The sequence below is a fragment of the Somniosus microcephalus genome, chromosome 8 (genome assembly GCF_052327205.1).
Source record: "Somniosus microcephalus isolate GS21.2 chromosome 8, FLI_Smic_1.0, whole genome shotgun sequence".
Classification (NCBI taxonomy): domain Eukaryota; kingdom Metazoa; phylum Chordata; class Chondrichthyes; order Squaliformes; family Somniosidae; genus Somniosus; species Somniosus microcephalus.
In genome coordinates, this window is record NC_140994.1 from 238,137,175 (window position 1) to 238,161,951 (window position 24,777).

At 42.9% G+C, this 24,777-nt stretch overlaps 2 protein-coding genes across 2 annotated transcripts in view; one reads left to right on the top strand and one right to left on the bottom strand.

Annotated features, from left to right (window-relative positions):
* Positions 1 to 18,816, top strand: part of LOC147114175 (coiled-coil domain-containing protein 69-like) — a 40,751-nt gene extending 21,935 nt beyond the window's left edge. Inside the window, exons 3-9 of the mRNA XM_085995819.1 lie at positions 4,460 to 4,671; positions 6,068 to 6,167; positions 10,401 to 10,474; positions 11,292 to 11,393; positions 13,195 to 13,314; positions 13,440 to 13,537; positions 17,009 to 18,816. Coding sequence (XP_085851945.1) covers positions 4,460 to 4,671; positions 6,068 to 6,167; positions 10,401 to 10,474; positions 11,292 to 11,393; positions 13,195 to 13,314; positions 13,440 to 13,537; positions 17,009 to 17,192 — 890 coding nt within the window. The 3' untranslated portion in view covers positions 17,193 to 18,816. The remainder of the gene's footprint in view (positions 1 to 4,459; positions 4,672 to 6,067; positions 6,168 to 10,400; positions 10,475 to 11,291; positions 11,394 to 13,194; positions 13,315 to 13,439; positions 13,538 to 17,008) is intronic.
* The window catches only part of LOC147114176 (platelet-derived growth factor receptor-like protein), a 30,314-nt gene continuing 23,442 nt past the window's right edge, over positions 17,906 to 24,777 (bottom strand). The window contains exon 6 of the mRNA XM_085995818.1: positions 17,906 to 23,162. Coding sequence (XP_085851944.1) covers positions 22,953 to 23,162 — 210 coding nt within the window. The 3' untranslated portion in view covers positions 17,906 to 22,952. The remainder of the gene's footprint in view (positions 23,163 to 24,777) is intronic.

The window sequence follows — 24,777 nt, forward strand, 5'->3', positions numbered from 1 at the left end:
ACTGACAGCACAACTGTCCATATCAATTTGCGCATGGTCCCTTTAAGGAAACCGGCTGATGACGACACGTCATCAGACCCACTTCCTTTAATTGACCGGGAACCGTGCCAGGTGAGCTCAACAAGCCTATTCATCGTAAGATCACTTTACAGAGTGGGCTGGAGCCAGCAGCGGGGTCACAACCAACCACCGACCCTGGTCACGCCGGACCCCCCTCGGTAGGCAAAATCACGACCTTTATTTATCTTTCTCTACCTGATTTGTCTCTAATTCACCCTATTTCCTTCTATGCCGTTCCTCTGTTTATTTCTCAATCCTTAAATCTCATTGGTTAAGGAGATACACTGTTGGTCCCATCATTCACCCAGGTCCCAGATGCCCCATTGCCCTTACCATGCCGCTATCAGCTCGCGCTTCCAGGGCAAAACATTTGAGCTGAAAAGTGCAGGAAACGAGTCTAACTAACCGGGCATGTGGTGAGGTGCCCTGCTCCAGCAAAATCTGGGCCATCAATCTGTGCCATATGAACAAGCCAAATCTCTGCCACACTGAAGTGAGTACAGTATGTAGGGACTACAGGAAATCTGAGCTATTCGCAATGTACTACGTTAAATGGTCCGTATCATGCACCAAAATATTCAGTGTGTAAGAAAGATACACAGCATACATAGCATACAAGGCTACGGGCCAAATGCTGGAATATGGGATTAGATTAGACAGGGCTTGATGGCCGGCGCGGACACGATGGGCCGAAGGGCCTCTATCCGTGCTGTATTACTCTATGACTCTATGACTCTATGACCAAGACTCTGCCTACAGCACTTTGAATGTAGTATGTACAGAGATATAGGGGGTGAAATTGGTCTATGGTCCATTTTCTGTCAATCAGCCACATTTGCTATGAAAGCAATACCTGTCCAGGAATTGACATTTATAGGAAGAATTACTCCAATCGCCACGGATAGCAAAATCATAACTACATTCAAAAAGAGCATGTTAATGATACTATAGATAGTGACCAGAGCAATTATCCCCTCCCCACTTCGTGCGTTAGAAAAGCCATACGTCAACGCTTGCAAATTCGTTTATTGATTTTGCACCATTGTTTTAAAGCATCAGCCAATTAAATAGAAAGAAAAATTGATATCTTTCCCTCCCCTCAAACTTCTGAACAGTGAGCACTTTAATAAAAAAAAAGTGTAAAACCAATAAACTGCTGATGAAATCTTGGAAGTTGACAACACTTCATATGACCCGTCAGTGTCCAAGTGCAAGTGTGGCAACTGGTGGAAGGGAGTAGTCTTTGAGAACTATGTTGTAATAGAGGCTGGGACGGTTGCTTTCACCTGGGTTTAGTAGGAGCTCCTTATGGTCATTGCACCACTAAACTATATAAACAACCAAAATTAAATTTAAGCTGACTTTATTCACTATTAGCATCTGAGAAACTCTTCACTCCTGATTGACTGGTTCACATTGATGGGAATATTCACAGGCAATACAATTTTACAACATTGCTGAAGAAAAAAGCTAAATTGTCTCGATTTTAGCTTTAAAGGATAGTCGACAGTTTTCAACGTTAGCTCTCATTATCTCTTGGGTGTATAAGAGATTGTTCCTTCAAGTATCGATTCCCTTCAGCTCGGTCTTTCTGCTGTCTTTTAATTGTCGTGATCTTGTCTCTTTCTGGACTAATCGAAGTCAAATGTTTTTGCTCTTTCAAGAAGCCACGTGCTTTAATTTTGACCCAACCAAGGCTCTTATTTGAATCGTGAATGCTTACCCTATTTTATAAATCAAGTTTTTTTTAATACCTGTATATTACTGTAGTTCTGTATTAAATGCATGACCAGATAATCTAGCCGGTTGGAATCCTGAAACTTCAGGAAACATTCAGGTCAGTAATATATAAAAGAGTCAAACTTATTTTTCGTAATGTGGATTAGTTATTTGACACATTAAAACTTTGTTCAGGCAATGAACTTGTGACATAGCTCCTTTAATGTCCCCGATATTCTAACCTCAGCATATTACTCATTTTCTGAGCAATTTTTACTTCTCTTGCTTCTGTCCTGCTTCGAGTCCCTATTTCATGACTCTCTTCATTCAGTTTGCACTTCCCAATTTGATCTCTCGTTGGTATTCTAGTATAAAAGCTTTGTTCTACTTCCTTACTATCCTCTTTCTGCTTCTCCCTCCTTAACTGCAACCTCCACCTTTTAGTCTCTAGCATCAACTTTCTCAAGGGCAATTAGGGATGGGCAATAAATACTGGCCTTGCCAGCGACCGCCACATCCCATAAACAAATTAAGAAAAAACTCTGCTGCTGTCAGTTTTAGATCCCCAAACACTTTGCTCCTAATTGTCACCCTCTCGGTGTTAAGATTGAGAAATAGTCAAGAAATCCATTTTACACAAAATAGTTACTTTATATTCTATACTGTATTCCATTTTTAGATTATTTGCATATTTTGAAAGAAAAAAAAGCAACACTAAAATTGAAACATTGCCAAAAGGCTGAAAATGTGTACAGAGGTCGTGTGCAGCCTGCTTTCTGGGCCAGCTGACACATGTTTACATTTAGACTCTCTCTATCACAACAACTGGAGACTCAGTTCTCTTTTTATGCCTCGCTAACCCAAACACATTTAGCAGACCTGGGGACGCATTGATGGGGACTGGTAGCGAAAGTGGGGAAAGGGTTTACGGAATGCAATTCCCTGTGGAGCAGTACAGCTAGAACCAATATGAATGGGGTAAAATTGTAGCCATAGCTTGGGACATGAAGAACGGAGACATCTGGAGGGTTGAGCTCACCCAACTGTAATGTGTACATTTTCTGCAGCAAAGCGTCCTTTGTAATCTCAGTGTTGGTCGTGAGCATGTAACATCTAATGTTTAATAAATGGCAAGTGTTTAAGTCCGTGTCCAAGAATTGATCCTTGGCACACTGGCACATGACTGAAGCCTTTGTCTATATTACAAAATTCACATTCCTATCACCATGGCCTAGAGCTTACTGCTCAATTGCTAACAGGCTCATCTTATCAATCAGCATCTTAACTTCTGTAGTTCTCTATTTGGATTATTGAAAATTATGTTTTGAAAGGACAGGGTCAGAACGATACAGTTTAATGCTGTACGGTGTACAGCCTTCTCATTGAGATGATGTTAAAGAACATCAAGACTATAGATAATTAATAATCCTCCTAGTAAAGGCACAAGTGTACAAGATATAGGAATCTCCCTCTGACTTTACAGTTATCCACACTAAGAACTCTGCTGCATTTAACACGCCTACATTCGATGCAGCAACGCCATCACCAGCACTGGAAAACTCCAGTGTGGAGGCTCAAATTCTCTGTTTGCATTTATGATTCTATGTTCCAGTCCCAGGAAGAGCAGCGGGCATTTCACGCTGAACAAAAAGCGTGGCCTCATGGAAAATGTATTGGAGAGCCTATTCTAAATCGGAGCATTTTCTGCAGTCCTCACCATCAGTAACTGAGACTTCGGAGTAATTTTTACCTCACTCGTTGGGTGGGAATCTCACGGGTTTGGGTGGAATGCCGGTTTTACACCCCGCCCATTGACTTCAATGGAGACTAAAATCGGGCAGGGTGTAAAACCAGCTCTGCACCCGAACCCATCAGTATCCCAATGGGTGAGTTGGTTAAAATCGGTCCCTCCGACTCCCACAGAAAGAAGGGAGTTTGCATTGAGTTTGCTCACACTAACAAATGCAGTGATCACATAATCCAGAGAACCTCAAAGTTCTAGCTCTGACTATGGTACCAGGCAAATTGTGCTGAATATTTAGCAATTGATACTAGTTATTACTTATGACTGATAAATGTATCTTCTCCTGCTCAACAGAAAGGTCTGCAGTCATAATCTTATCACTTGACATGCAAGGGGAAATTTTCTGCTTGGACACTCCAGGAGTGAGAGAGTGAAGGAGTGAGTGATGGAAGGGAAGACTTGCATTTATATAGCACCTTTAGCTACCTTAGGATGTCCCAAAGCACTTTACAGCCAATGAAGTACTTTTTTGAAGTGTAGTAACTGTTATAATGTAGGAAACGCAGCAGCCAATTTGCACACAGCAAGCTCCCACAAACAGCAATATGATAATTACCAGATAATCTCTTTTAGAGATGTTGATTGAGGGATAAATATTGGCCAGGACACCGGGGATAATTCACCTGCTCTTCTTTGAAATAGTGCTGTGGAATCTTTTACGTCAACCTGAGAGAGTGGATGGGGTCTCGGCTTAATGTCTCACTAAAAAACAGCACCTCTGACTGCACTGGAGTGTCCGCCGAGATTTTTGTGCTCTAGTCTCTGGAGTGCTGGAAAAATCACACACCCACACACAGCCCATGATTGGCCATCCATTAAAAGCTCTACTCCAATAGCTTTCAACATTCAATAATCATGTTTTTTCTCCCCCTTCAGATTTACCTGGAAATGTTTCTGATCAGCTGCAGAAGGCAGAAGCAGCCCTTCTGGAGAGGCATGAGAAAGAGCTGCAAGGGATCAGCGAGGAGCACGAGAGGGAACTTGCACGACTCAGGGGTGACCTATGTTCAACCCATAGCACAGAGAAACAACAACTTCAGCATTTACATGTAGAGGACATCAAGAAATTGAAACAGGAACTGCAAAAGGTTTGAATTATAAATAAAGGCTAAACACTGACAAATAGTTTGTTTATTCTACCAGTAGATTATGGATGACATGTAAGTATGTAGCCTCTGCCCAATTGTATAGTCTAAGAGGTAAATTTAAATTAATTTATCCTATAATGAGCAGGAAATTGGGTGCAGTGCAAATCGAACATGCTGACTGTTTGTTATACTCAATTTTCCCAAATGAGGAAATTGTGGTTTATCCAAGACTGGATATCAGACGAGTGATCTGACAATATAGAGGTCGAGAGAGGAGGTTTAGAGGTAGAGCTGGAAGCTGGCCCCATGCCTGTGGATGATGTTGTCAAAGGACAAAAGTAAAACTTGAATTTATATAGTGCCTGTCATGACCTCAGGATGTCCCAAAGTACTTTACAGCCACTGAAATAACTTTTGAAATGTAGTCACTGTTGTAGTGTAGGAAGTGCATCAGCCAATTTGCACACAGCAAAGTCTCATAAATAGCAATGTGATAATGACCAAATCATCTGTTTTCAGTGATGTTAGTTGAGAGGTTAATGTGGGCCAGAACACTGGGGACATTGCCCCCAATTCTTCAAAATAATGCCATTGGATCTTTTACATCCACCTGAGAAGGCAGAAAGGATCTCTGTTTAACATCGCTGTAAATGAGGAGCCAAGGACAGATTCAATGGGGACTTGGAGATAGCCGTGTTGGGGCAGTAAGAGAAGGCATTTCTAGAGATACTTTGGCTGCGATCAGATAGCTAAGAGAGGAACGAAGAGAGGCCAATCCCAGTGACCTGGACAATGGAAGAAAGGCATTGGAGAAGGAGGATGGTGTAGTTGACCGTGTCAAAGGCTGCATGAAGTCGAGGAGGACCAAGGAGGGATAATGCACCATGGTCACGGACACACTAATACTTACCATGATGCCATGTGTTTGTGTTCCATCAGCTGCCATATGAATTCTCTGTGGAGCTCTCAATGTCAGTTTTACTGATTTGTTGGACTAAACTTTATTCACAAGAGACAAAGAAATAACCTGCAAATGCAGGAACTTGAAGTAATAACAGTAAATGCTGGAAATACACAGATCAATCAAAAAATATTTTGGGTATAAATCCTTCATTAGAACTTTGTCATAGAAAAGTTTCACCAATGGTACAAATCTTGTGACAAAAAACCACCACCAAAGTAGTGTTCCACAGTTCGAGCATTTGGATGCTGGATTTAGATTCAGCATTGCAACTAGTTCACAAGGAGGTGTCCAAAGCTCACCACTTTTGAGAAGTCCAGGTCTTGATCCGTCAGCTGATTATTTGGAGAGCGCTTATGTCATATTTGTACCTTGGCAACGGGGAAGTATTTGTTTAAAAGTTGATGATTAACAAATTGTTTTGTATATTCTTAGAAAGAAGCAGAGCAGACAGACTCCAGAATAGTGGAACTGAAAACCAGTCACTCTGAATATGTCAAGGCCCTCAGGGAGGAATGCGAGGCTGCATTAGCAGGTAAAGATTCCATCAGAAGTGCATTCATGCTCCTCTGAATGAGGGCAAGGCGAGGTTTATTCTGCATATGAATGATACTCTTAGTTGACCTCTTTCCATTCAAAAAGAACACACTTGAAATCCAAGATAAATATTTGCACTGTTGATTACAGATAATTCAAACACACAAAAAGAAATCACAAAAATACAAGAAAATAAACCTAATGCCGGTTGAAAAAAAAACGCATGTTGCATGTGGAATAAACCAAAAAGTATTATCTGAATACTAGCTGTAGAAAGAAAAGAGCCTATTGATGTAATCCTGACTAATAAAAGCACCTTTAGCAACAGTTTCCATAGCAATAGTAATCTGTTGGTCCATAATATCCGAGTTTACCCTTCACTATTCAACCTTATATGAAACAGGTCTCACCAGTACACAGTTTTATTTTGAAGAAAGCTTACTGCTCTGGACTAGATTGGCACATTGTCACGTTTACTGCCTCTTTATAGCCTGGACCAATATTCTCTTGTACTCACTGCCTCTCCTGGGTAGGCAGTCTTTCACCCTGATCCCTTGACACTTGCCACTTGCATTTTATCACACGAGTCCCCTTCCATGGCTGAGGTACAAGAGAGTCCCTTCTCACCCCAAGCTTTGTGCATCGCTTTCCTGTTTTAAAAATTGTGACACTCGTAACATGTTTCCAGAGTTCTATCCCTCAACATTTAAATTAAAGGAATCTACCCCTCAATATTATCAACTCTCTTTATGATCCACTGACATTAATCTTCCCTGTTGGCCTTGTCTTTAAAATAAATAGAATTAGCTGTCCAAGTCTGACTTCATATCAATAGTGTTTCAAGTCTAGGAACTTGTATAACTCTTCCATGTGGTGTCGATGTACTAGAGTCCATTTGAAAAGAACCAAATGCAATACTTAGCTTTGTGATTATTGATTCTACTACTTCAAAGAAAGTTGTGAAGAACCGAGTCATCCCACTTCAGTAATTATTTTCCACTTTTCTAAGAGGCCGTAACTGATAGTACATTGAGGTCGTGTGCCCGAAAGCTATAGATAGCCAACATACTGACACCCCAACCCTATCTCTACCCTTACCCTCCCCCATCCCACACAAACCACCACGATCTTCCATAAGGAAATATTTTCCCAATTTGTATCTATTGACAACAACAAGCAGTCTGTGATCGGGTACCATATTGTAAAACCTTAAACTTCATGAGATCCTGGCCACCCGTTATGGAAACTGCCCAATTTTTATTGAAATCAATGCAAATGAAAATAGGGCAGCTTCACTTATGCCAGTTTTACAACCGGGTGGCAAGTTGAAAATCTAACTACTTGTTTCTCCACCTAATAAGTGTAGTCAGGCGCCTAGGGATCATTTGAATCCTGAAAGTAGAGTCTGAACCGTACAGCTAAAATGTCCCAGTTTAGAGAACCTCTTCTGATTGGCTAGAACACCTTAGCAGTGCATTGACTGCTGCCCCCCTAGTATCCAATCGAGTTATTGGGTTCTCTGCTCAGCGAGAGGCTGGTGTGCCATTGAACACTTGTGGCAATTTAAAGAAAAGGTGGACATGGAGTTTGAAGTCTGCTGCAGGGTAATATGGATAAGATGCAAAAAGACTCCGATTCCTTTGCCCTAGTAATTTACCTTAACTCCAAACTCTCAACTTCCTCTCCTTTCATTATGCCACTCACAGCATTTTCGGTCCCAACAACTAAAGACTGGTGGATTCCTTTTGAGCCAGATTTGTGCTTTTTTAAACTCACACCATGTCCACTAAAAGAGGTTTGGAAACTGTGCAAATTAATTTCACTCAGAACTGTGAATTACCGTCATGATTGGTGTAGCTGCCAAATGTGTCATGAACACAGACACAAATTATCGCTGATGTACATATGTAAAGATTCTAAACATATATAACCGAGAAGGAACAAGCTATTACACTACAGTACAGTAAGATCAGAACAGTTAACACCGGTCAGCCAAACATACCAACAATTTGTGCCAGATGAGATGTAATTTTTTTTTTTTTTAAATTTACTCCTCTCAATTTTTCTCCCCCAACAAAGACATTGACTGGGGTACAGATCCATGGGCATCAGACATCCTCCAGTACCACACCCTAATAGATATTCTTCATACGCGAGTCTATGGTGAGGGTCGACAGGATAATCAAGCATCCGAGGCATCACAACTGAGCCCAATCCTCTTACACGCACGCACGCGCACACACACACATAGCAATCACAGGCGAGAACCCGAACCAATTCTTCCCTTGCATAGCTTAAAGGCACTGAGGCCATTTGTAGCACCCCTACCTCACCCTCTGCATAACAACCTGGGACCTATCTGGTCTGTGTGGCTCATTTCCACATTAAGACATGTATTTGCAGACAATTTTCTGAATAACAGCCTAAACTAAAATACCAAAAGGAAGGCCTAAAGTAACTTCTCATTGACTACTGTACAACTAACGGAAGGCAATAGTCCAGTACACATTATAAAGTCAATTTTCCTCTTCAACAGTTGGAATAAGTCATTGCTGGGTGGAGTGCATGGAGGACAATTAGGCGGGGATGATTGCAACCCTGTAATTCAGCCCATCGATTTTCCCATCTATTAATTTAAACAGACAGAAAAATTGGGTGGGCTGCATTAAAGAAGTGCCATTCTCCATACTCTAATTTCCTGTATGCTCTCCATCCAGGTACTGCTTTACACCCAAGCACCAAGAGGGAAAATCCGCTCCATTGTATCCCAGTGAGTTCAACATAATTGTAACAGGGAATTTTCCATCTGTAAAAAAGCGTAAGATGGAGCTTAATTTGAACTCATGTAGTATGGTCAAATATGTAAAACATCAATGACTCCTATCACTTTATAACTGCCAGTATACACTGGGGCTAATTTTCCTACCTTGCCCTCCCCTCCCCTGAAAAATTGGGCGGGTTCTATAACAGGCAGGCAATCCACTCCACCAATTTACTGCCCAATCGATAAAAAGAAAGAAAAACTTGCATTTCTATAGCGCCTTTCACGACCACCGGACGTCTCAAAGCACTTTACAGCCAATGAAGTGAAGTCCCTGTTGTAATGTGGGAAACGCAGCAGCCAATTTGCACACCGAAAGGTCCCACAAACAGCAAAGTGATAATGACCAGATAATCTGTTTTTGTTATGTTGGTTGAGGGATAAATATTGGCCAGGACACCGGGGATAACTCCCCTGTTCTTCTTCGAAATAGTGCCATGGGATCTTTTACGTCCACCTGAGAGAGCAGACGGGGCCTCGGTTTAACATCTCATTCGAAAGATGGCACCTCTGACAGTGCAGCACTCCCTCAGCACTGCTCTGGAGTGTCAGCCTAGCTTTACGTGCTCAAGTCCCTGGAGTGGGACTTGAACCCACAGCCTTCTGACTCGGAGGCGAGGGTGCTACCCACTGAGCCACAGCTGATGCTGATAAAGGTGAAAATTACTCCTCTGGGTACAGATCCCCTTTACAAACCCAGGCCACTCGAATGGAAACAAAGACAACTAAAACAGATAGTAAATTGACACAACCTAACTCTGTCAAAAATGTTTAAGGGGGAATCACAGACAAATTGTACAAAAAAGAACAACTGGGACACCATATTCCACAAGCACTCACTCACACAATGTGGCTAAATTAGACTTTGGAATGCGCGGTATGGCGGACCCTTTAAATAGAGATGAAAATGGACACAAGCACTTGAAATAGACACAGCGAAACAAGAACTGGCACAAAGCCAAAAGATACTTGTATAATCAAAAGAGGAGCTTTTGCAGCAGAACAGAAAGCTGGATCGCCAGTAACAGTGTCTGTAATGAACACAACTATGAATCACACAGTATTAGAATCATAGACATTTATGCCACAGAAGGAGGCCATTCTTCATCCTCGATTGGAGAGTACTCTACACTGACCTGCTCGGTGTAGGACATGGGTTCAATTTGAAACAACACAGGAGCAATGGGGAACTAGTTGGCATTCCCTTTGTGTGTTCTGGATTTGAACCAAAAACCCAGCATTATAACTCGCTGTGCTCGTCTACAAATTGTTTGATTCAGTTGTTGATCAAAAAAGTTACGTTTATATAATTGTCAATTTAATAGCTTGAGTCAATTATGTTTAAAATTCCAAATTATATTTGCGCTGCTGCTGTCCTATAATCTGAGTGGCTATTCTTGCTTTTACTAGGGCTCATAAAACTACATAAACAGGAGCAGAAATCATTGACCGAATCCTTTAGGAAAACAAATTCGTGTCTTCAGGTTAGTTTATTTTTTTTATCTATCCTCTCATCATTTTTCTCCCCTGCCCTGCCCTCTCCGCTTCTCCCCTCCCCGGCCCAGCCCTGCCCTGCCCTCTCCTGCCCCCTGCCCTCTCCTGCTCCCTGCCCTCCCCCGTCCTGTCCTCCTCTCCTCCCTCCTCTCCCCTGCCCTGCCCTGCTCTCTCCTCTCCCCTCCCCTGCCCTGCCCCCCTCTCCTGGAGAAGCTAATTTCTTGCTGGGGTACCATTCCATGAGCCCAGGCTGCCTTCCAATACCTTGTTCAAGTTCCCATTATTCACGTGTGAGCTTAGATAGTGAGTACTGGGGAAGACCATGTCTTCATGGAGGAATTAAAAACAAGGCAGATCCTGTCTTCACTCGCCATCCATGCATGTATGCACACTATTGACAGGGATCACTGGTAGTGATCAGGAGTGGAAACCCTGGATGATATTCCTCTCCTCAATACAAGGGCAGTAAGGGCAATTGTATCACCCCTACCACTGGTCAGATGAAATCAGCTAACTCAGCACAAACTGGGGATCAAACCGGGAACCTTCCTGGTTTGTATGGTTCAGCTGCTCACTGGATAAATTTGCTGAGCCATTAGGGACCTCACGTTGGTTCCTATTGGGAGAGAACAAGCAAGTAGTCAGATCAGGGAGATACTTCTAAGTAGGATTTCTTTAAAATCAGAAAAATGTATACTAAGTATGCTATTCATTCTCGTCTGAACATCTTAAATAGTCTTACTCTAGTAATTTCATCTCAATAATGACATAATTCTGATCCGGTTCACTATTACTGTTCCAATAAAGGAAAGAATAGACGAGCTTACTGCCCAAGTCAACTCATTTCAAATGAAGACAAAGAAAATTGAGGATGCAATATTAAGAAGAGATTGCAGCAGAGACAATCAGGTATTTAGAGTTTTAAGCATGTGAATTCAACAGATCTAACTAGAACTAGTCATACATCACAGAGTAAAACTTCTGATCAGCACACTTCATGTTGTCGGACATTAATCTGTTTATTTTAACTGTATCACTGCCACACATTGAGAATGCCTCTTCATCGTGGTCTCGCTGGAAAAGACAAGCTTGCGAGGTGATATGATCACTGTTTTTAGAATTCTAAAGGGAATAGATAATGTCGGCCACGGCAGGCTATTTCACCTTGTCCTGAACAGTAGAACCAGAGGGCACGGCGTGCGCTTGAGAGGGGGTAAATTCAAAACTAATCTGCGGAAACAATAATGACCTGGAATTTGCGGTCAGTGGCGAAGCGATGGTCGTCGCCGCTGACCTGAAAGTCCACTGCCCACAAAGATCTAGGGATTTCAGCTCGCCCGACGTTAGTTTGAATCTGGGGCCAAATCAAGCGAATCACCAGTGTCCAACAACAGTGATGTCATCAAGCTGGCTAAGCAGCCAATCACATTGAAGAATTCTCACAGACAGCAAACCAGGAAGTAAAATGCACAGATTATAATTTACTGTTAAAACATTTTTTTACAGAGAGCGAAATAGAGATTAGGACATACATATAAGATTAAGGTAGAAGCTGAAATATCCTAAACAAACTTTTTAAAAAATCTATATTTAAAAACTTGTAATTCTTAGTCATATTAATGGAAAAATTTGACATTCCACTAATATAAAATTAGTTTTTCAAAGCCAGAACGGTTGTTCAGCAGTCAGTTAAAAACCCAGTTACCTCTTTCAACAAGGCTTATTGTTTTAGGGGTTTTTTAACAGCGATATTCCATCGTAAAAGGGGAAGTTTACATCAGTTCAAGTGATTTGAATTGATTGCCGGCTCTGGGGAGTTCCACAGCGCAACCTGTGGCGGAGCAGGGAATGACTGTTTCTGCGTTTATCTGCACATGCGCTAAATCCTGACATTACGGTCAGTTTCAGAGAGGTAATGACGGTGAACGCTGACAGTTTTGCCGTCATTACCACAGCAAAATACGGGCCATTATTTCGGTGAGCGAGTGGTCAATCTATACAACAGGTTTCCTAAGGAGATGGTGAAAGCAGTTAATATTGATTCATTCAATATGAATTTGTTAGATTTTCTTTCAGATACAGTATATGAGTAATTTGAGACATGACCTGTGTTAGATGTAACATGTTTTGGAGGAACATGTGACTCTGGACCTATAGTCCACAAATATTTCAACTACTGAGGGTTATCCTTGCCTCGTATCTGGATCTGTTGTAGACTAATTGATAGGAATTGATTGCCATGATTAGTAAACAACTCGGTTATTGTATCATGCGACTACCAGGATGGCAGAAGGTGAACGAGATGGACCTTGGTCTTTTCTCGTCGAGCAATTCCTATGCCCCTCTGTTCCTATCACTCTTGCACACGCATGAGTAAATTCACCAATTCCATGATGTCCGTGGGGAGCCCTGCTCAAAGGAAGCACAGGTTTGGCGATAAGTCTGCAATAGTCTTCAAGTGAGGGATGGGTGAATTTTCTATTATAGTCGTGCACAGACAGACAAATGGTCAGAGGCTCGCTGCTACAGACATAGGGAGGAGCAGTTAAAGCCTTTTAGTCCCCACTAAAAAAATAAGTGCACCCAAGAAACAATTCTGCTTGGTCATTTTCTCTGAATAGATTAAAGCACGTAAAAATTTGTTATATCTTTCCTTCTCATCTCAAAATGATCACCTAACCCTTTAGAACTCTGTACTTTTAAACTGCAGGACTCGCGTCCACCGAACCTATTCTGGGAACAGGAGCTGGAGAGTTTACATTTTGTGGTGGAGATGAAGAATGAACGAATCCACCAACTGGATAAGAAAGTGTTACAGATGAAGAATCTGGTACATTCATTTTGTTTGTCAGTACAGTCATAACTACGGTTTGACATAAGAACTGATTTTTGTTTTAACTGGTTTGATTTTGTGACTAACACGTAAGATTTCTTTTGCCCTTGTCTGTTCATTAGGTTGAAATAAATATCTTGCTTGAGGAGAAAGTTAAAACCCTTCAGCAAGAAAATGAGGACTTGAAAGTTCGTCTGACGAATCAACAGGCTTTTGCAAGGTATTCCCATAGCTCCAATGGTATCATACCTGTTAGAGAGACACAGTGTGTGTCTGGGCTCCTGGTATATCTACAGAGAGACACAGAGTGTGTCTGGGCTCCTGGTATATCTACAGAGAGACACAGAGTGTGTCTGGGTCAATTGAGGACTAAGCACCAACTCTGCCTGTTCCAGTGTAGTCCAGTTACAGGGGACCTCTGAGGGTGTATTATAAAAGTAATCGTGACGTTGGGGAAACGAGAATCCAAAATTCAGAAACAGAAATCTGAAGTTTGTTTGCGGGTGTATCCCAATGTTTCTCATGCCCGTGGCGTGAGGTATTGCCCCTTCGCTTTAACCTGTTGCAATTGGCATGTGAATCCTCAGATGGTACAGGAATGAGTATCTTGATGCAGTTGATAGTACCCAGAACATTGATAAGTTTGCAATAGCAGAGAATGTGTTTGGTTTTTCATTTTCTTCTGTGTGGAGACTAAGAAGCTGATTCAGTAACATGTCACTAGAAAAGTGCAAAAAAGATTTATGAGGATGATGCCAGAGCTGAGGGGGTACAACTATCAGGAATGGCTGAACAGGCTGGGGCTTCTTTCTCTAGATAAGAGAAAATTCAGCGGTGACCTGATAGAGGTCTTTTAAATTATGAAGCTGTTTGATAGGGTAGACATAGAAGATGTTTCCATTTCTGAGGGAATCCAAAACTAGAGTGCATAAATATAAGATAGTCACGAATAAATTCAATAAGGAATTCAGGAGAAACTTCTTTAATTATTGAGTGGTGAGAATGTGGTTCTCACTACCACATGGAGTGGTTGAGGCAATTTAAGGGGAAGCTAGATAAGTATCATAGAATTATTACAGCACGGAAGAAGGCCATTCGGTCCGTCGAGCCCATGCCGGCTCTCTGCAAGAGCATTACAGCTAGTCCCACTATCCCGCCCTTTCCCTGTAGCCCTGCAAATGTTTCTCCTTCAGATACTTATCCAACTCCCTTTTGAATGCTGTGATTGAATCTGCCTCCACCACCCTTTCAGGCAGTCCATTCCAGATCATAACCATTCGCTGCGTAAAAAACTTTTTCCTCAAGTCGCCTTTGGTTCTTCTGCCAATCACCTTAAATCTGTATCCTCTGGTTCTCGACTCTTCCGCCAATGGGAACAGTTTCTCTCTATCTATTCTGTCCAGACCCCATATGATTTTGAACAACTCTATCAAATCTCCTCTCAATCTTCTCTGCGCTAAGGAGAACAACCCCAGCTTCCCCAGTCTATCCACGTAACTGAAGTCCCTCATCCCTGGAACCATTCTTGTAAATCTTTTCTGCACCCTTTCTAAGGCCTTCACATCCTTCCTAAATTGTGGTGCCCAGAATTGGACACAATACTCCAGTTGCGGTTAAACCAGTATTTTATAAATGTTCATCATAGCTTCCTTGCTGTTGTACTCTATGCCTCTATTTATGAAGCCCAGGATCCCGTATGCTTTTTTAACCGCTTTCTCAACCTGCCCTGCCACCTTCAACGATTTGTGCGCATATACCCCCAGGTCTCTCTGCTCATGCACCCTCTTTAGAATTGTACACTTTAGTTTATATTGCCTTGCCTCGTTCTTCCTACCAAAATGTATCACTTCACACTTTTCTGCATTAAACTTCATCTGCCACGTGTTTGCCCATTCCACCAGCCTATGTCCTCAAGAAGTCTGTGACTATCCTCCTCACTGTTCACTTTATTTCCAAGTTTTGTGTCATCTGCAAATTTTGGAAATGTGCCCTGTACACCCAAGTCCAAGTCATTAATATATATCAAGAAAAGCGGTGGTCCTAGTACCTGGGGAACACCACACTAAACCTTCCTCCAGTCCGGTAAACAACCATTGTTTGCTGTTTCCTATCACTTAGCCAATTTTATATCCATGCTGCCACAGCCCCTTTTATTCCATGGGCTTCAACTTTGCTGTCTAGCCTATTATGTGGCACTTTATCAAACGCCTTTTGGAAATCCATGTGCACCACATCAACCGTATTGCCCTCATCAACCATCTCTGTTACCTCATCAAAAAACTCGATCAAGTTAAAAATTATTTGCCTTTAACAAATCTGTGCTGGATTTCCTTAATTAATCCACACTTGTCCAAGTGACTGTTAATTTTGTCCCAGATTATCGGTTCTAAAAGCTTCCCCACTACCGAGGTTAAACTGACTGGCCTGTAGTTGCTGGGTTTATCTTTTGCACCCTTTTTTGAACCAGGGTGTAACATTTGCAATTCTCCAGTCCTCTGGCACCACCCCTGTATCCAAGGGGGATTGGAAAGTTATGGTCAGTACCTCTGCAATTTCCACCTTTACTTCCCTCAGCATCCTAGGATGCATCCCATCCGGTCCTGGTGACTTATCTACTTTAAGTGCAGCCAGCCTTTCTAGTACCTCTTTATCAATTTTTATCCCATCCAGTATTTCAACTACCTTCTCTTTCACTATGACTTTGGCAGCATCTTCTTCCTTGGTAAAGACAGATGCAAAGTACTCATTTAGTACCTCAGTCATGCCCTCTGCCTCCATGTGTAGGTCTCCATTTTGGTCCCTAATCGCCCCCCACCCCCTTACTAACCGTTTACTATTTATATGCCTATGGAAGACTTTTGGAATCCCTTTTATGTTAGCTGCCAATCTATTCTCATACTCTCTCTTTACCCCTCTTATTTCCTTTTTCACTTCCCCTCTGAACTTTCTATATTCAGCCTGATTCTCACTTGTATTCTCAACCTGACATCTGTCATATACCCCCTTTTTCTGCTTCATCTTATTCTCTATCTCTTTCATCATCCAGGGAGCTCTGGCTTTGGTTGTCCTACCTTTCCCCTCGTGGGAATGTACCTCGACTGTACCCAAACCATCTCCTCTTTAAAGGCAGCCCATTGTTCGATTACAGTTTTGCCTGCCAACCTTTGGTTCCAATTTACCCAGGCCAGATTCATTCTCAACCCACTGAAATTGGCCTTCCTCCTATTAAGTATTTTTACTCTAGGTTGCTCCCTGTCCCTTTCCAGAGCAAATCTAAACCTTATGATACTGTGATCACTGTTCCCCATCTCACACTTGCTCTACTTGACCCACCTCATTCCCCAGAACCAGATCCAGCAATGCCTCCTTCCTCATTGGTCTGGAAATGTACGATCAAGAAAGTTCTCCAGAACACACTTCAGAAATACTTCCCCCTCTCTGCCCTTTACACTATTACTATCCCAGTCTATATTAGGATAGTTGAAGTTCCCCATTATCACTACTCTGTATAGTTTTTTATTCATTCATGGGATGTGGGTGTCGCTGGCAAGGCCAGCAATTATTGCCCATCACTAGTTACTCTTGAGAAGGCAAAAAATACAGACACGTGAAGTTCATACTGAACATGTGGAATACATGTTAAACAAAATGTGTCTCGATGCTAATCTTATTGTATCTCATTTTAATTCAGGCAATTATCCATAGAGCACGAGGTCCTACAACAGACTTTGGAAAAAGAAGCTATGGTGAAGGAAAGACTTTGTCAGGAGAAAGAGGAACTGGTCTGGAAACTGCAAAATGGAGATGTGTCACCTACTGTAGCGACTTCATGGAGACCACTTCACTCGGAGTCATTAGAAATATCATTAAGGTGACAGTAAGCATTGGAAGAACAGGAACTTCTCAACAACCTTGATATTGTCCTCTGAGGCAAGTTGGAAGCATCTACCTCAGCATGCTTGGTGTTGGTTGTCCCAGTGGATTTGGGCACTGAGCTGATTAGAGACATCAGCTGATCTTTAAAATTAAGCTGCATTGCATCTTTACAGGGTGCATTGCTGCAGTGTTACCATTCTTCGGATGAAACATTAATAGAACCAACAACCGACTTGGATGAGAGGACAGTTGAACTTGTTTGGATATGGTCGACATCCTGTACATTTAGGAAACTGTGTTTATCAAAAGAAAGTGGTACAGAGCTTAGCTCTGAGACACCTTATTAAAGGGCATATGCTGTTTTGTTTCCTCGCAATTTCAGATACCTAAAAGTGTTCGTTTTTTTCAAAATGGCACCACTTTGTGCCACTTAGTGAGATTTGTCTTCCTTGACACAAACTGTCATTCTTTTTAAGTTTGTTACCAAGACTAGTTAGTCCCTGCAATCAACAGTAGTCATGTCAACCAGGACACTAGTTATGCAATTCATCCAAGTAGAGTCTGAAAGCAATGGTGATCTTTAGGAAACCTCTCGTCAGCTAAAATAGGAGAAGGATTGTCCGATTATCTACATAGTCAAAGAGTACGATAGCCATATGTGAAACTCTTAACTATTACAAAGTGGAAACTGGCATTATGCACAAATATAAAATAAGAATTAATCAAGATTTTATTTGCGAGTAAATCATGGCTTGTAAAATCCAAGTCAAAGAATAAGCCATTGTACCAAAGCCTGATGCATTAGCTACAAATTATAACTTCTACTTGCATCTCCTCAAAGCACAAGTCTGTGCACATTATAACATTACAATGAACACTTTGATTAGTTAGTTCAGAATTTCAAAAGGGCTTCCAGTCACTGCTACAAAATGTCATCTGTAGTCATCATAGTTTGCATGAAGAATGAAACTGAGCTTGGAGGCTTCACCGTAATTACAGACACCCTGCTCTGTACATGGGTATTACAGAGGACAGCCCGCAGTCCCACACAAGTTGGACCGCCTGCAGTATCCTTGGAAACGATAGGAGACGGCCTGTGATATCCGTAGAAGTTACAGACATCCTTGCAGTCTCCATGGGAACTAGAGGACAGTTCCCAATCCCCATTTAAAAAAAAAAAAAAAAAACTGCAGACAGCCTGCGATCTCCCTGCAAACTATGAAGTGCATATTTCCGTTGGCAATCGCACAACAGTTAGCACAAAAACTTTCAAAGAGGTTTACAATAAACAAACTCAGGGCAGTGCAAATGGGTCTGCAAATTACAAACACAACACTCACACAGGATTTTAATATGGATCATGTAACCCTCAGAGTTGTGATGGACACAGTGCCATTCAGCAAGATAAATGAACAGTAGAATGTTAAAAAAAAAACATGATGGGCAATCAGAAAAATGCCGAGCCGGAATTAGTAAAAGTTATGTGACGCTGATACCTATGTAAAATAATAGCACTTTATTGCCTTACAGAGAATATTGTGTTGGATTTTGATTGCCACTGATATGTATATAAAATAAATCAATGCCAAAACATTCAACGATAAAGTTCATGGTTAGAATTGACTGCTGCGGTTGTATTTCTTTTAGGATTGTGCAGCATTTAAATATGCCTGACTGCCCTTAAACCCCAATATTTCTAGATATGGGCAAAGAAGTTAGTTGTGGAAGTTCAGGGATGTTGCAACTGACCATGGATCAGTTTACTTAGAAGATTATTATTATTATTACAGGAAAGATGTGATTGCACTAGAGAGGGTACAGCGGAGATTTACAAGGATGTTGCCGGGAGTAGAGAATCTTAGCTATGAGGAAAGACTGGATAGGCTAGGTTTGTTTTCCTTGGAACAGAGGAGGCTGAGGGGAGACCTTATTGAGGTGCAGTTATCTGAAAGGTCCCGCGCAGGCCACTCACCGGCTTTTACACTGTAAATACCGCGCAAGTGCAGAAATTTAAAGGGACCGCGCACTAAAAGAAACAGGTCGCGCAGAACGAAGCGCAGCTGACGGGGAACATTGATGGCAGGTGAGAATATTATGGTGACGGCACACAAATAAAAAAAGTTATTTTCAAAAAGTTGATGTGTTTCATCATCTTTAAAATGAAAGGTTATATTTAAAAATTCTTGAAATTATAAATTGTATAGAAACATAGAAGATAGGAGCAGGAGTAGGCCATTCAGCCCCTCGAGCCTGTTCTGCCATTTAATGAGATCATGGCTGATCATCCAAATTCAGTACCCTGTCCCTGCTTTCTCCCCATATCCCTTGATCCCTTTAGCCTCAAGAAATATATCTAACTCCTTCTTGAATATATTTAATGGATTGGCCTCAACTGCCTTCTGTGGTAGAGAATTCCACAGGTTCACCACTTTCTGGATGAAGAAATTCCTCCTCATCTCAGTCCTAAATGGCTTACCTCTTATCCTTAGACTGTCTTCCCAGGTATCAGTCTGGTGAATCTTCGCTGCACTCCCTCCATGGCAAGAACATCCTTCCTCCGATAAGGTGACCAAAACTGCACACAATACTCAAGGTGCGGTCTCACCAAGGCCCTGTACAACTGCAGCAAGACATCCTTGCTCCTGTATTCGAATCCTCTCGCTATGAAGGCCAACATACCATTTGCCTTCTTAACCGCCTGCTGCACCTGCATGCTTACCTTCAGCGACTGGTGCACAAGGACACCCAGGTCTCGTTGCACTTCCCCCTTTCCCAATCTATTGCCATTCAGATAATCTGTCTTCCTGTTTTTGCATAATAAACGCTGACCAGACTTGGAAAAAGTCAGTAGTATCAGTACAAACTAACATGCTTCTATTTTTACATGGTGCGCCTTTAACCATTTCATAGACCCAGTTTTCTAAAAAAAAAAAAAAAAAAATTCTCTGGGTCTGTTGTAGACTAATTGATAGAGATTGATTGCTGTGATTAGTCAACAACTCCATTATTGTTGTATCGTCTGACTACCAGGATGGTAGAAGACAAACTAAATGGACCGTGGTCTTTTTTCGGCTAGCAGCTCCTATGTTCCTAAGGCAGGTAGATGGAGTTAGGCCACAGGTCAGCCATGATCTAATTGAATAGCGGAACAGACTCGAGGGGCTGAATGGCCTACTCCTGTTCCTACATTCCGAATTATGGGCTTTCTTCCTACTTTGCTCAAGGCAACTGTGTTGAAATAAAAAGCAAACTGTAATCATTCTCTGCCTTCAGAAACCTACCAACCGGAGTCAGGCTTACATGACACCCATCGAGGGGTGGGGGGTGGGGCTCAGAGTGCAGCGGAGAGGAGGGAGGGAGATTGGATCGCAGGGGAAGGAGATTGTGGGGAAGATCACGGCTAGATCGCGGGGGAAGAGATCGGATTGCAGGGAGGGAGGCAGGGCGGGGGAGAGATCCTGGTGGTTGATCGTGGCAGCTTTGCTCGAGGGGCTGGGGAGAGGAAGGGGAGCACGGCATTGGCTGGGACATGTTTTGTGTTGAATCTAATCAGGCTCCCAGGTCTCTCAGCCTTGTCCTCAGCTAATTCATGCACCCCCCTCTAATGTTCATCGAGTACAGGTGTCATCTGTTTTTTCTGCCTACGTGTAGCACTTTACATTGTTCTGTGTCCCTCTAATATAAACTCCCTCTGCTCTCTTTCTAAATATAGTATCATATAGCACAGTTCATACAGCTTCCCCTGCTGTCCTCCTGCACGATACAATCCTCAAACCATGCAGTTTTGCTGTCCACCCATGTAACACGGTAACACACAGCTCAACCCATCCAACGGTTGCCTCCCCATGTAATACAATGCTCAATCTGGCCAATTTGTATGTCAGCTGTGGCTCAGTTGGTAGCACCCTCGCCTCTAAGTCAGAACGTTGTGGGTTCAAGTCCCACTTCAGAGACTTGAGCACAAAAATCTAGGCTGACAGTCCAGGGCAGTACTGAGGGAGGTGCCGTCTTTCAGATGAGATGTTAAACCGAGGCCCCGTCTGCTCTCTTAGGTGGACGTAAAAGATCCCATGGCACTATTCCGAAGAAGAGCAGGGGAGTTATCCCTGGTGTCCTGGCCAATATTTATCCCTCAATCAACATCACTAAAACAGATTATCTGGTCATGATCGCATTGCTTTTTGTGGGAGCTTGCTGTGCGCAAATATTCTGCCGCGTTTCCTACATTGCAACAGTGACTACACTTCAGAAAGTACTTCATTGGATGTAAAGCGCTTTGGGACACCTGGTGGTCGTGAAAGGTGCTACATAAATGCAAGTCCCTTTCTTTCAACTCCCTCTGTTGTCCCCCTATGTAATACAATGCTGAATCCATCCAACTCCCTCTGTTGTCCCGTGTGTAATACAATGCTGAATCCACCCAACTCCCTCTGTTGTCCCGTGTGTAATACAATGCTGAATCCACCCAACTCCCTCTGTTGTCTCCGTGTAATAAAATGCTCAATTAAAGCAGCTCCCTCTGTTGTCCCTGTGTGTAATAAGCAGCTCAATCCTTGCAGTGACAATGCTCAATTCATGTAGCACCCTCTGCTGTGCACATATAATATAGCAATAAAGAACTCAATCCATTTGGCTCCCTCTGCTGTCGCCCATTTTACACAGCGCTCAAGCCGTACTATTCTCCTCGTGTCCTCTATGCAAACAAAGTATTATAGCAACATGCTGCCTCCTGCCTCTATCTTGTGTAAAATACAATGCTGAGCACAGAATTTAGATTTGGCTTCATGCTCCTACTCGATCACGTTTATCAAACTGTGAAATGTTCTTAAAGAGGCATTACTACTTCATTAGGAAGCATATAAATAGGGTCAGTTTCTAGACAAAGCAAGAATGGCTAGTGGCAAAGACCCACTGCCCCTGTTGCCATATTAGCCACCACTGCAGGCTTTGGGTGCAGTGGCATTTTAACTTCTTAGTTTAGATTTTTATTAAAATTAAGATAAGAATTGTAGTTGTCGACACAAAAGATATCACTATATTACCAATCACATATCCTTCCCCATAGGAGGCTGAGGGGAGACCTTAGTGAGGCATATAATATTATGAGGGGCCTAGATAGAGTGGATAGGAAGGACATATTTCCCTTAGCAGAGGGGTCAACAACCAGGGGGCACAGATTTAAAGTAATTGGTCGGAGGTTTAGAGGGGACTTGAGGGGAAATTTCTTCACCCAGAGGGTTGTGGGGGTCTGGAACTCACTGCCTGAAAGAGTGGTAGAGGCAGAAACCCTAACCACATTTAAAAAGTACTTGGATATACACTTAAAGTGCCGTAACCTACAGGGCTACGGACCAAGTGCTGGAAAGTGGGATTAGGTTGGATAGCTCTTTGTCGGCCGGCGCGGACACGATGGGCCGAAATGTGCTGTAAATTTCTATGATTCTATTTTATGATATCAAATGAAGTGTCTTGAATGGCCTGCTTCACTTCAGGACATTTAACCGTGAAAACCATCGTATAACCAAAAACGTAAGGCTTATGATGCAAGAGTAAAATTCATGAAATATAAAGGAAACTTTAAACAGCAAAATAATACTTTTCTAAAACAGAAATGACATGTGCATCTAAATAATGACAAATGTGCATCTAAATACTTAACGCTGATGGTACAGATTTTTTTTTAAAATTGCAGCTGGATTCTCCATTTTTCAGAGTTATTATCAGTAACTTGAGGGAAACTCTTGGCCTTGCTCCTGTGTTTATGTTTGGCCAGGACTTGTATGTGGAAGCACACTGACGTGAGTGGACACGGTGGTTTTCCCCTGCAGGTTCTGAGTTACACACGTGTAGAGCCCATCGTCGACAGGGCGGCTCTCATCAACCAGGAGGACGCTTTGAGACGACTGTCGTAACTGGCCACCCGCGTATACAGGCTGCTGGCTTTCCCTGGTATAGGCCGGTCTCCCCAGCTGGTTACAGGGAAAAGGAAATAAGGAGGAAAATAGCAGCAGGCAGAATTTTTAAAAAGTGAGAAAAAAATCAATTACCTTTTCTTATCATTTTGAACAATAGAATCACTTGGAGCTTTATAAATGTACTTTTCATTACTGTATCAATAGAAAGTGCTCTCTCTAGGTATGAATAAGAAGCGTGTATGCAATTCTGCTACCTTAAAAGAAATACTTTACATTTCTTCCCACAGATACCTATCATTCTCAGTCTCCGGAGGCAGCAGGGACCCAGTGAATTTACAGTAACTTTGGGAATGTATGTGTTGTAGCACCAATTGGCATTGATGTGGAGAACTATACTTTCAGTCCTGGGTGCCAATCAGGAAACATTGGAGTCAGAAAACTTTAGTGTTGCTCAGACAAACAGTAATAAAAGGTAATGAGACGCAGTGCCGGGCTGCGCGATGGTGGCAACTGATCACGCCAAGGGCCGCCATGGAGGGACGATCTGGAGGTCAGCCAAAAAAAAATGGCGGCCCGGGTCGCGGTCGCTCCTCCCTTTAATTAGCAGTCCGCGAGCAGAGGTCGGCTCGGCTCGGTCGCGACCTCACGCCAGTGGCGCAGTGGTCAAAGGTTATTACAGGCGGGGGCGCAGCGCTATCGGCTAGTGCCTTAGTAGCGCCCTGCCGAATTTCTCGGGAGGCGCCCCTTCCCGGGCGATAAGCCTCTTGTGCTCTTTAAGCGCCCCCCGGAGGCGCTAACGGCAGGCGCAAAGGAGCCGAATTTTGCGGCCATTGACTTTTCTCAGGTTGGATGCTTCTTGACTCTCAAACTACGGAAAGCAAAGATTCAGAGCAATTCTGGGCGGCTGGCTGCCGGTCTTGGAAAATGTAGGAATTGAGTCGCTGTAGAATGACAACACCCATGGCAACAACAGGAACTTGCATTACTATGTAGAGGAACGTCCCAAAGCACTTCACAAAGGTGAAATCAAATAAATGGACGCGGTTTTAAGGTGGGGTCAGGCTCCTCCTGTCATCACAGTCAGGTTGGTAATTTTACAAACTTTCTTTTCTGGTGGCAGCCTGCAGTGGTCTCTTTAAGGACCGCCGGTTCGGTTGCAATATAGACCTGGTTTTCCTGAACACAGCCAGCCTGGCAATCCAATTCTAGCTCTGGGGACCTTAAATAAGCATTAGGCCCTGTATTTGCATATGCATAGGGACTAATGTCTGTTTCAGGCACAAGCTCTTCTGCCTGCACCAATATGGCGCTGCTGGCCATTGCTTGCCCCTTCCCTCCCCCCGGCCGCGACTGCTGCCTCGATCCTCATCCTCTTCTTCTTAGGCAGTCCCTCAGAACCGAGGATGACTTGCTTCCGCATTAAAAATGAGTTCTCAGGTGACTGATGAGTCCAATGCGGGACCTACAGGCCCCGATTTTCCTGGAGCCGTCAGGCGGGGTTTCAGGCGGGCGGGGGTTGAAAATCGCAGAAATAGGGGGTCGTGACCCCCCCGCCCGATTTCCCGCCCCGTCCGACTTTCGCCCCGTTGTTTCAGCGCGACCCGAATCAGCCCCGCCCACAGCAGGCGGGACTGGTCAGCGGGAGCCTAATGAGCAATAATTGGCATCT